Raw genomic sequence first — 13318 nt, 5'->3', positions numbered from 1 at the left:
TTGTGTCGTGCTTATTTTATTTACGATTCGATATAAGTTTTTATTGTTCTCTCGACATGGTGGTATAAATTTCATTAAAAACGGAGTTTTGTTATAGAGTATTTTTTATATCATAAACTATAGTGAGCGCCTGTATGGAAACGTTACCATGATGAAACGAATTAATACTGCTAGAACAACATCGATACCGGTATTCATTTTAATGGTTTTCTACCAATTTCAAACATGTGTCGGTATCCTCTTGGGCATATCTCTTTTAGTTGCTATACTTAATGTCGGTACCGACCTGTTACGAGAGTTGATAGTCCCGCTAGTCGATAACAATAGCTTAATAATATTAAGTGTCGGATTCAAATAATCTATTAAACAAGTTAAATATATTATACTAATGAAAACTAATATAGTGATTTTTATTTAAATTTTAGGAATATAAAATTAAGACTAAAATGCTCGTATAGTCCCTGTGGTTTGTTAAAATTTCACCTTTTGTCCTCAACTTTTTAAAATTACACTCTTGCCCCCTATGGTTTGATCAGTTGTTACTCGGATAGTCCCTGAAGTGGATGGAGATTAGTTTTCTCAGTTAAATGGGCGTGAAATTACAAAACTACCCTTATCATTAAAAACTCTTGACTTCATCTTCATCCCCAGTCCCCATCCACTTAAACCATCTGCACATAAAAACCGATTTCACGCTGGTAACTGGTTATACAACTCTATTTCTTAAAGGAGAATTCGATTTGGTTCCATCTGAGAACATTCAAGACATTAACTTCATTCCTACAAAAGTCAACTCTTCATTTTCCATCGAAGTTGTTGTTGGGTTGTTTCAGCTTCTCAGTGACAACCTTAAAAGAGATGGAAAATAAGGTACTTGTGTATGTATTTATTTAAAGCAGATCAAGTGAAACCCCAATCTAAGTTTTGATTTTGAGTACATGTACCTCAGTTTACTTTATAAAATATTAAATCCTAAATCACCATTTGCGACCAGAAACCATGTTCATATTCTAGATGAAGCATTGGAACAAACGCATCTGAATATTAACCGGATAAACGATAGTGCCAGAAACCAGGCACTAGTTGCACTAGTTTAGGGGAACACATGTAAGCGGAAAAAATGATATCACCAGAAAACGAGATCTACAGAGAGAGACAGGCCTATTCCATGGAAAAAATGATATTGCCGGAGTTGATCTGTCTCCGATTCAGACCACAAAGTCGCTGTTGTACGGCGACCAGGGTTTCACCATCGTTGTCTTGGTCCGTAAGGGGCGGTTGCAGTCCGGCGATGGGGTTTTCAAGAAATGATGTTGTGGTGGTCATAGGGGCAGTGGTTTCAAGAAATAGTGTTGTGGGGTTGTTTTGTTGAAGAAGATGGCAGGTGAAGAAAATCGAAGATGGCCGGTGGCATCATCAACGATGAAGTTGCAAACTTTAAATCAAGAATGAGATGGGGTTAAAATATCTTAAACCAAGAAGAAGATGGGGGTTAAAACTACACAGGTGGATTGAGTAGGTGGCGGATTGGAGATGATGATATGAAGATGAAGTCAACAGTTTTTAATGATAAGGGTATTTTTGTAATTTCATACCTACTTAACTGAGAAAACTATCCTCCATCCACTTCAGGGACTATCCGAGTAACAACTGATCAAACCACATGGAGCAAGAATGTAATTTTAAAAAGTTGGGGACTAAAGGTGAAATTTCGACAAACAACGGGCATTTTACTCTAAAATTAATCTTTAAAGAACTGATTTTTTTTTACTTGACTACCAACTGTAAGAATATAAAATTAATCTTTAATGAACTGATTTTTTTTTTTTTTACTTTACTATCAACTGTGAGACATTGGTATATAAAATTTAAGGATATAAAATTAACCTTTAAAAAATGATATTTTTTTTCACTTTACTACACATTGGTATATTTTTTTCACTTTACTTTACAGCCTACTATTAAATGCTATTTCTACTAGGAAACATGTATACGTTTCCATTCAGTTTGTCATAAAAAGGGTAGTATTTTCCATGCGACACCAACAAATATTTCCTTCCTAATGAGCATATTTAAATTACTTGACAGGTAGTTAATAATTTTATTAATTAATACCTTTTTAAGCTACACAAATCGGATGGGAATCATTAATGGACGACAATTACAACGCAAAACTCTTAAATTTTGGTTTGACAAGAGTGATGTTTACAATGAGGTGTAATAAAAAAACTCATCAAGCAAATTTTAGGAGAGTAAGTTAAACCTTTCTTAATCAACATAAAGATAATTACAATAAACCATATCCACCTATTGTTGTATGCAGGTTGTATTCCTTGAGATAGTGGGTTTATACTTATTACTCCATAACCGATTGCATATCCATCATTGCATCGGCATGGATCATTTGTTTATTATCATCGTTCTACTTGTGACTTTATTTATTTTCGTCGTCCATTTCTTCCGCAAAGCCGCCAACCTCCCACCGACTATTTTCCCAACCCTACCCATAATCGGCCACCTTTACCTCTTAAACAAACCCCTCTACAGATCCCTTGCCTCAATCTCTGCCAAACACGGTCCAATCCTCTATCTCTGCTTCGGATCCCACCGCGTACTTTTGGTCTCCTCGCCTTCGGCAACCGAAGAATGTCTGACAAAAAATGACATTATCTTTGCCAACCGCCCTCGATGGCTATACGGCAAAATTCTTGCTTCTAACTACATCAACCTAAGTTGGGCGCCATATGGCAACCACTGGCGCAACCTTCGCCGAATCTCAACCATCGAGATCTTCTCATCTCACCGCCTTAACGAGTTCCATGATATACGTGCCTACGAAGGGAGACTCCTTGTACAAAAGTTGATCCGTGAATGTTCATCACCGGTGAACTTAAACTCTACATTCCACTATTTGACGTTTAACATGTTGATAAGGATGATCTCTGGGGAAATGTATTTCGAATTCGGCCGTGATTTAGAGGAGAAACGTAAACAGTTTCAAGAGATAGTGAAGGAGATGTTTCAGGTGGGGGATATTTTAAATTTGGAGGATCACTTGCCGATTTTGAGTTGGTTAGGTATAAGAGGAGTAGAGAATAAGATGATTGCGTTGCAGAAAAAAAGAAACACATTCTTTCAAGGGTTGATTGATGAACTTCGAGAAGTGAAGGGTGTTGAAGCTGTGAACAAGAAGAAAAACACCATGATTGAAGTGCTCTTCCAGCTACAAGAAACTGATCCTGACTACTACACAGACGAACTCATTAAAATCTTTCTGTTGGTAAAATCATATTCAATTCAATTGCTATAAATTACAACTTTCATGTTTACATTAATATTAATTCGCAAGTTTCATCCTTAAACTATGGCGAAAATTACATAAATCATCCTTTATGATAATTATTGTAACATATTACGATTTTTTCACCCTCTGCCTTTAGATTTTTTTTGTTAACTTCTTTGTTTTGAATGATAATATTACTCTTAGCACTAAAGGATGTAAAATGTAATTATAAGAAATTTTTTTCTTTCCTTTTTACTTTCTTTTGGTTTTTATTTTCTTTTCTTTTAGTAAAGTTGCGAGTCTTTAGTTGTAAGAGTAAATTGTCATTTTAAAAAACTGATAACAATAAATCTAACGCCAATTGGTGAAAAAGGCATAATGTGTTACAACGTTCTAATAAAGAATGCTATTTGTAATTTTTGCAGTTCAGGTATGAAACATGCACGTTGGTATAAACGTATAAAACGAAAACTCTAATTTTATCCTTTATTAATTATCTATCAAGAAATGTGTTTGACTATTTGTTTTTTGAACTAACTAATTTTCATGAATAATTAGAACCTATTAGCAGCCGGTACTGATGGTCCCGTCTCAACAATGGAATGGGCTTTCTCACTTTTGCTCAACCATTCACATGTTCTAAAAAAAGCGCAATACGAAATCGACACTTGTGTAGGCAAACATCGTCTTGTTAATGAATCTGACATAGCCAACTTACCTTACCTATGTTGCATTATGAATGAGACATTGCGGTTATACCCTCCAACTCCATTATTATTACCTCACCAGTCATCAGAGGATTGTGTGGTTGGAGGCTATCACATCCCACGTGGGACAATACTACTCATAAACCAATGGGGCATACAACATGACCCAAAGTTGTGGTGTGACCCGGAAAGGTTTCACCCGGAAAGATTCGCAGGGCTTGAAGACGCGGGTGAGAGATTTAAGTTCATGCCATTTGGGTTTGGAAGGAGGGTTTGTCCCGGAGATGGATTAGCTATGCGTATGATTGGATTGACATTGGGGTTACTTATACAATGTTTTGATTGGGAAAATATTAGTGAAGACATGGTTGATATGAGTGAAGGTCTTGGGCTTACCATGCCAAAGGCTCAACCTTTGGTAGTCAAGTGTAGACCACGTTCAACCGCTCAGAATCTAGCGTCTCAAAGCTAAGTCCATTACCTAAGATCACTCGTGTTTGACTTGGCATATATAATTCAAAAAATAGCTAAAACACCTCCGTCTTGGTACTTGCACTTAGGTAATTGTCTATTACGTATTGTGAAATTAGTAATTCATGCGTAGAACTATTTCTTTTTTTTTTGTTCAACTTGTTTGCTCGACTACATGTATTTCGTTTTATGTAGCAAGCTACTAAGGTTATCATCGAAACTCAAGGCTTGAGACTTTTAACACTTTTTTTTTTCAAGTTTGATATGATAATTTAATGATACTTCTAAGTTCTTCTCAACTTAACTTAACTATACTTATTTAGATTATTATTTAATATTGTAGAAAAATAATTACTCATCATCATACTCAGTAAATCCCATTATAGCAAAGCTAAGGTAGGGTCTGAGGAGGGTAAGATGTAGACAACCTTACTTCTACCCCGTAGGAATAGAGAGACTACTTCGAGTGAGACCCCCGGCTCGATGTTAGTTTTGCATCAAACCTTGGACACAAGGCACGTAACATTCAGCAATTAAGACAAAGGCCAATTAGTGCATGTACTCCCTTGTCTTTTGGTTATCAACGCTACCACATGATGCATGATTAACCATCCCCTTCTTTTAACGTTATTTTCACGAAATTGGTAAAATAACGTTAAAATTAGTGCACTTTCACTTTTGCCCCCCCGAGCGCCCACACACATATACATTATATGCGCATAATGCAAGCGGGCGTGTACAAAATAATTACTAATTTTATGTTAGTTCTGTAGGTTAAAAATAGACAATCGGCGAGTAAATAAATTTTATTTGATGAATATATGAAAGTTATTTTGTTATTCTTATACATAACATGATTAGAGTATTAAAGCTAACTAGGTTACAGGCACGTGTATTACACGGGTTATATATTAGAAAAATGGTGGTACATGCAATAACGTGTGCAAAAATTTCCAATAATATGTATAATAGAAATTATATAATTCTAAATGATTTGTAGCTAAAGTGAAATAACTTTCATTCTTTAAGCAATTAATTCTTACACGTAACATGAACAAGGTTATTGGATTTCATCTTGTTAACTGGTTTATGTAGTATCCCAACCAACACAACAAACATCAATAAGCAGATGCAACTGAACATATAATTCAATAAATTAAAAACCAAATTTCATATCTCCTAAAAACATGCATACACATATACAAGTGCCATTAAAAACCAAATTCCATTTCATGAACATATCACTATTTAAGTTACTAAAAAATTAACAACCAAAAGGCATTAACAATCAATCTAACATGTCTAAAAAAAGGGGAACCTGAGGCTGAATATCAGAAACTTGCAACAAAGGGATCTGGGACATCAAGAAGATCATACATCTTCCCCTAGTACCGTAAGATATAAAATATAATTATTTTCCTTGCTACTCTGTGTGTGTGTGTGTGTGGGGGGGGGGGGGGGGGCAGAGCTAATACTATTCATAATTAAAAGTAAATGAGTTAAAATTGCCACTAGTACTAAATGCATACGACTCAACCGAAAGAACGACTTTGCCATTTAAATGGAAGAATCATTAGGTATAACAATTTGGCTGATAGGACATGCTACATATGTTAAAAATTGCAATTATAAAGGTCAATTAATTTTTAAGAAAATGTTTTTTCTTAAGAATCCTCAAAATTCTACAACATTTACCAACCTAAAATTTTGATATCGACAACAGATGCACGTGACGAGTAGAAAAAAACTTTTCAATTAAAATGTAATAATCATTTTTTAAAAAATTTATAGTGAGAAGATTATATTTTTTTTATTATCTTATCAAGATAAACAAACAAATTCCAATATAGATAAGTGTCATATATACTATCTTTAGTTAAAAGAATTACTCATAATTAATTAATTATTAATTAATTAGAAGAGAGAGGTGATAAAACCAAAAAGAAAATGCCTATAATGAATAATACTGTCACTCCATGTTTTCTTTTATTATATGTATAGACCATTGTAAAAAATGGTATAACTTCTTATCACACAACACGAGATTCAACACAAAACACAAGATAAGCGACAAAACGTGACCAAAAATATTATTGATTAACCCAAACCATAAAAACACCCAACCAAACCCTAGATCTTACACAAAGTAAGACCTGATATACAAATATTTAGATCGACTGATTAACAGTTGATCTATGAAATACAAAGACAGAAAAGAAATAAGAACATATACAACCTGATTTCAACAGACAAGATCAACAATAAGATGAACTTATCTTACAGATAAGATTAACAACAAGATACATCAAACTCCACAAGCGAGAACAATGTGCAGGGCCTCACAAAGAGAGACGAACTGATCTTCAACAATACTGAACCATCATTGGATAACTGCTGACCAAGAACCATAACAAACCTGATCGCCATTAACCGGAGAATCACCATCACCATCACCAAGGTGAAGATCCAGCACCTTAACACCTCAAGATTCAGGATGTGCGAAGAACAAAAAAGGAACTGATATGAAGCGTAACAAGAAGATACTGAAGCTTCTGGAAGAGATGCTTTTTATAACCTGAAAAAACTAAGTTACACTTTAAACCCACCAATTATCACTAATTACACCGACTCTAAAGAAATTTACATCCAGATCCCTCAATTTATTGCACCTGTTATAACAACTAGACCAACAACTTGTAACAATATAACAAATAATTTGAGCAGCATATGAATGATAATATAGGTTATTTTTAACATTCCCCCTTCATTCATATGTGCTCACCAACCAAAAGTCCACAAGTACGCTAAGTGACGGTCGCAGATCTCCATAGGTTTCATATAGCCCCCTCGGACTCCCAGCTATTGCAACAACTTGTAACGATTCCCAATGAATAAACATAACCAACAAATGTAATGTATAGTATATGAATTAACCTTATATTTTCAACATGCCCCCATTATTCATATACTATACACTTTAACCATTTCCAAGTAATTGAGCAGAATATCAACCCTACAACAATTTTGCAAACTGAAACAATCTTAACAGGACCAATAACACTACAGATTTTCCAAAAAACAAGATAAAATGAAACAAATATGGCACTTTTACTAGATTTTGACAAGCAAACTGTAGTTATCACCAAGTATATACCAAAAACCATACAATGCTATAAACAACCCTAGCCATTTGCAACAGAGTTATATACACAACAACATAGTGAAACAAACCTAAAATAGGATTTCTATAACTAAAAACCTAACTCTGACAAATTACAAGACAAGACATGAGATTCCTTGAAGTAACACAAACACCAACAACAAAACAAAGAACTCTCTATAGCAAACAGTCAGACAAATTTATGACTAAAAACACCAGACACCATGATACCCAAAACAAAACTCCGGCAAAACGCTCAGTTACATACTTTTATAACAAAAAAACATTTGATGCATTCAAGAAACAATCTTACTAACAAATCTCATAAGAACTATTCAAATCATAAGATATGATTAATCACACAACATGATATATGAACATATGTACAACATTTTTAATAAAGTCAAAGACAAACAAATTATCACATAATGCAGACTAATCCTGTCAAGACAAGACTTGCATCACAACCAGAACCATATGATTCAACACGAATCTGATAAAGAAAGAACAACACATAACAGTCAAATATTGAAGCTCAAGATGTTATGATATTGCAACAAGAACAAAAAAAAAAAAAAAAAAAAAAAAAAACTACTCAGAATGCAGCAACTTCGACAACCACCATATACAAGAGCAACCTTCTACACAAAGATGCTTAGCAAGACAACAATACACTTTGCATACATTGATACAACTTCTGATCAACTCAACCTGAATACACAATACATGAACCCCTTGTAAATCAGAACCCACTAGCACATATTTAAACCAAATCCTCAACAATCATAAGAAGTTACAATAAGATCTTCAAACAATCAACTCTCATATGAACAGGATAACTCTTAGAATACAATGAAAAACCAGCCATTTTGAAAAGCAAGAGATTCACCAAAGACAACATTACTCAGAACAAAGTCTGAAAAGACAACGAATCACACGATTCATACATATACTAAACAAGTGAGATAACAAACAATTAGAAAACATATTCTAATTTGAATAATGAACCACACAGTCCATCAACAATATCACTAAAAATCACACGATTTTTAAGAATACGATACCAAGACCGAAAAACAATACTTGTGAAGATCTTAAGAAACTAATTTGACTCGACCAAAAACTTTTACAACTTTACAAGAACCATAAACTTGTAAAGAACATAAAGACTAATTTGAATCAAGCAAATAAAATTTTACAACTTCACAACAGACTGAATCACACGATTCAAAGAAAAAACTCTGATAACAACGCAGACATCAGATTAAACAATACAACCAAACAAGTTCCGACAGAACACAAAATCACACGATTTGCAAACGGAACACACATCTCATACATGAGAGCAAATAGAAGGCTGTACAAACATTCTAGACCAACCTTGACAATACTATTGATCCAGACAACAAGATTCATAATAACACTGATAAAAGAGAAGTACACACTTCTATATCAGACAACAATTCCAACCTAACAAAAGTGAAACACAAAATCACTTGACTTTATATCTCATACAAGGCAAAGAATAACAAGACATACACAAGACAATAAGACACAGCCAAACAAAATCACAAAATAACATATTTTGCAACCAAAAAACACCTCACAAGAGATAACATACAAGGCTGTCACATATACAAACAATCTTGATAATACCATTGGTTAAACATAAACCACACATCTCAACTAACCATACAACCAATATCAAAGACAGGCAGATACAAAGACTGCAAACAAGGCTGTACAACAAATTCAAGAATACTCATGACAATACAGCAGCTTGGAAACGAACCACACAGTTCGACTAACCATACAACAAGACAACAAGACATACATACACGAATGAGAGACGCAATGCCAGTTTAAAAGAAAAAAAAAACCAATCACATGATCTATGATAAAGATTCAGAACACACGAATCAGACAACCAGAAACAACATTTCAAACTAAGCTACCTTATGACAGCAAATACAAGATCGCATAATCACAAACGTAGCACATTACATAGCAACCAAACATTCAAGCATGAACAAAACAACACAATCATGCAATGAAAAACACAGCCAGTCATGAAATAAAAAAACATGATCATAAACTATCATACATGATTCAATAGACATAACAAACTCAAATATACTCAAACGGTCTTGACTTACAAAACCTAGCCCTCTAAAGCGAACAAAGATAAGAACCAACAAATAACACTAACATAAACAACAAGGATCTCATATTCAACCTAAGTCAACACAAACATGGATCTAAGAACACGCCAACAACTAGCTCAACACTTGGAAAGAAAACTTTCAAAAACATAAACAAGTTAAGACCAAAACACCTTTATATAAACCTTCTACGAGCATAAGACATTCAACAGATTTAATAGTCATCAAGTGACAAATTTAAACATCCTCTTTATTACAAACAACATAGACATACAAAATTACACAGACATACAGCACCAAACAATAAGCCAACTAGAAATAAGAACCTAGGGCGAAGCTGAGTCAGGGACCAGATTCCAGGTTCATCACTCTATGGTGCCTGGACAAGCCTTTACTCAGGAGCCACACCTAAGCCTATAAACCAACCATAGAAAACAAATCAACAAGACAAATGACAACTACAAACAAAAACAGAGCAGATACAAGTAAAAAAAAATAAGAACCAAACCAAGAAGAACTGACAATGCAACAGATAGCACATAGACTCGATCAAGAGCCGGCCCGACTAGTCCGGTAAACATGAATGCCTAGACACAGATATAATATGATACAGAATAATAATAAAAAAAAAGATAGGACAGATCTTACAGCGTGTGCAAAAAACTTCAATAAAAAACCAGATCAGATAGTCCCCAAGAACTACTAAAACTGATGCAGAAGAAAATAACCTCAGATAGCACTACTGGTTAGTTTGCTCTGAACCTTTTAGGGTTTCAGAGACTAACACAGGTCTTCAAACAAAGATAGACAGCCATCTTCCAAACGCCAACAAGCCCTACTTAGGGTTTGTGTCATATCAGAATTTTGCATATCTCACAAGATCTGATCTGATTCGAATCTGCACATACTCCAAGAAATAGATCAAAAAATCAAACCAAACAAAGGAAAGAACAAAACAGAAAAATAAACACAATACACAGTGGAAATCCCAACGAATCAGACTCACGAACAAATACCAAACAACACGATGACCTACTACAACTATCAAACAGACTCACAAAACCAAAGAATCACTGAGACTCACAAATAGAAAACCCTAATCGCTTTTGAGAGGAAACCATAGAACAAGTGAACAAAATCTCAGATCAGACAGTATCTGTTACAAGAACAATCCCTAAGAGAAGAAATCTCCTTACATCTCCTAGACCTGACAAAAGCATTAAACCAACTACCCAGAAATCAGACAAGAACAAAAAAATTGAAAAAAACCCCAAATCACGAAACCCCAGTTTCGGATGGTGACCTAACAGACCAATGAACAGCGGAAGCACATATAAATACCCCAAGAGCCATTTAAGCTCTGATACCATGTAAAAAATGGTATAACTTCTTATCACACAACACGAGATTCAACACAAAACACAAGATAAGCGACAAAACGTGACCAAAAATATTATTGATTAACCCAAACCATAAAAACACCCAACCAAACCCTAGATCTTACACAAAGTAAGACCTGATATACAAATATTTAGATCGACTGATTAACAGTTGATCTATGAAATACAAAGACAGAAAAGAAATAAGAACATATACAACCTGATTTCAACAGACAAGATCAACAATAAGATGAACTTATCTTACAGATAAGATTAACAACAAGATACATCAAACTCCACAAGCGAGAACAATGTGCAGGGCCTCACAAAGAGAGACGAACTGATCTTCAACAATACTGAACCATCATTGGATAACTGCTGACCAAGAACCATAACAAACCTGATCGCCATTAACCGGAGAATCACCATCACCATCACCAAGGTGAAGATCCAGCACCTTAACACCTCAAGATTCAGGATGTGCGAAGAACAAAAAAGGAACTGATATGAAGCGTAACAAGAAGATACTGAAGCTTCTGGAAGAGATGCTTTTTATAACCTGAAAAAACTAAGTTACACTTTAAACCCACCAATTATCACTAATTACACCGACTCTAAAGAAATTTACATCCAGATCCCTCAATTTATTGCACCTGTTATAACAACTAGACCAACAACTTGTAACAATATAACAAATAATTTGAGCAGCATATGAATGATAATATAGGTTATTTTTAACAACCATAAAAATCTTAATTTAACAAAAATATTTTTTTTGTTAACAATCCTCAAAATTCTACAACAATATTTACCAACCTAAAATTTTGATAGATAATAGATGCATATGACGAGTAGAAAAAGACTTTTCTATTAAAAGTAACAATCATTTTTTTAAAGAATTTAAAGTGAGAAGATTATATTTTTATTATTATCTGATGAATTTCTTATATATTAGCTATGTTTAGTTAAAAAGATAAGTAGGAATAATTAACTAAAACTATTCATAAGTAAATGAGTTGATACTCTTAATAAGTAAATGAGTTAAAATTGACACCAGTAATAAATGCATATGAACCAACGAAAGAAGAGGCTTCGCCATTTAAATGGAAGAATCGTAGGAATAAGGGTATACGGGGCACTCTCGGGGAGGGGGATCGGTGACCCAATTCACCGCTCGGGAACACCGCCGTCATTGGTGCGGGGAGGGGGATCGGGGAGGTTTCACCGAAGAAGGAGAGAGGAGATGTGGGGCCACCCTCATTTTCAACCAATCAATTATTTTACTTTTTTTTAATAAAAAAACAAGTCACCTAAGAGGAGAGTGCCGCCATCAAATTAGGGTGTGAGGGGAGTTTAAAAGGAGAGTTGACGTGGTATAACCTGATTGGGTGTGAGTAAGAGAGAGGACTCCCTAAGAGGAGAGTGCCCCTCTCACCCTAAGGTACAACAATTTGGCTGATAGGACATGCTGCTACATATGTTAAAAATTGCAATTATAATAATTTTTAAGAAAATGTTTTTTTCTTAAGGATCCTCAAAATTCTATAACATTTACAAACCTAAAATTTTGATATCGACAAAAGATGCATATGACGAATAGAAAAAAAAAATTCAATTAAAATGTAATAATATTTTTTAAAGAATTTAAAGTGAGAAGATAATATTTTTATTATTATCATATCAAGATAAACAAACAAATTCCAATATAGATGAGTGTCCTATATACTATCTTTAGTTAAAAAAAAAATAAGTACCCATAATTAATTAATTAGAAGAGAGAGGTGATAAAAAAAAAGAAAATACCTATAATGAATAACACTGTCACTCCATATTTTCTTTTATTTATGTATAGACCATAAAAATTTTATTTTAAAAAAATGTTTTTTGTTAACAATCCTCAAAATTCTACAACAATATTTACCAACCTAAAATTTTGATAGATAATAGATGCACATAACGAGTAGAAAAAGACTTTGTAGGTCTCAACTATCTTGACTTCAGACCATACCATCTGGCCATGGATCTAGCAGTACCATAACTTGTAGCGACAAGCTCTGCTATGCATTCTTTTAAACTTTAGTGCCTTATCTGGATCAACTTGTTTGCCTTTCTTCCAATCAGGTGGAGTAGGCTTCACTGAAGGATCATTGAGCATT

At 34.1% G+C, this 13318-nt stretch overlaps 1 protein-coding gene across 1 annotated transcript; it reads left to right on the top strand.

Annotated features, from left to right (window-relative positions):
• The first annotated feature begins 2395 nt into the window (after positions 1-2395).
• LOC110876652 (cytochrome P450 81Q32) lies at positions 2396-4749 on the top strand. Its single transcript, XM_022124817.2, has 2 exons — positions 2396-3280; positions 3842-4749. The coding sequence occupies exons 1-2, from the start codon at positions 2396-2398 to the stop codon at positions 4460-4462; spliced, it is 1506 nt and encodes a 501-aa protein (XP_021980509.1). The 3' UTR covers positions 4463-4749.
• The last annotated feature ends 8569 nt before the right edge of the window (positions 4750-13318 follow it).

Source organism: Helianthus annuus, chromosome 9 (genome assembly GCF_002127325.2).
Source record: "Helianthus annuus cultivar XRQ/B chromosome 9, HanXRQr2.0-SUNRISE, whole genome shotgun sequence".
Lineage (NCBI taxonomy): Eukaryota > Viridiplantae > Streptophyta > Magnoliopsida > Asterales > Asteraceae > Helianthus > Helianthus annuus.
Note: the sequence above shows the minus strand (reverse complement) of the source record. Positions and strands in the feature narration are given on the sequence as shown.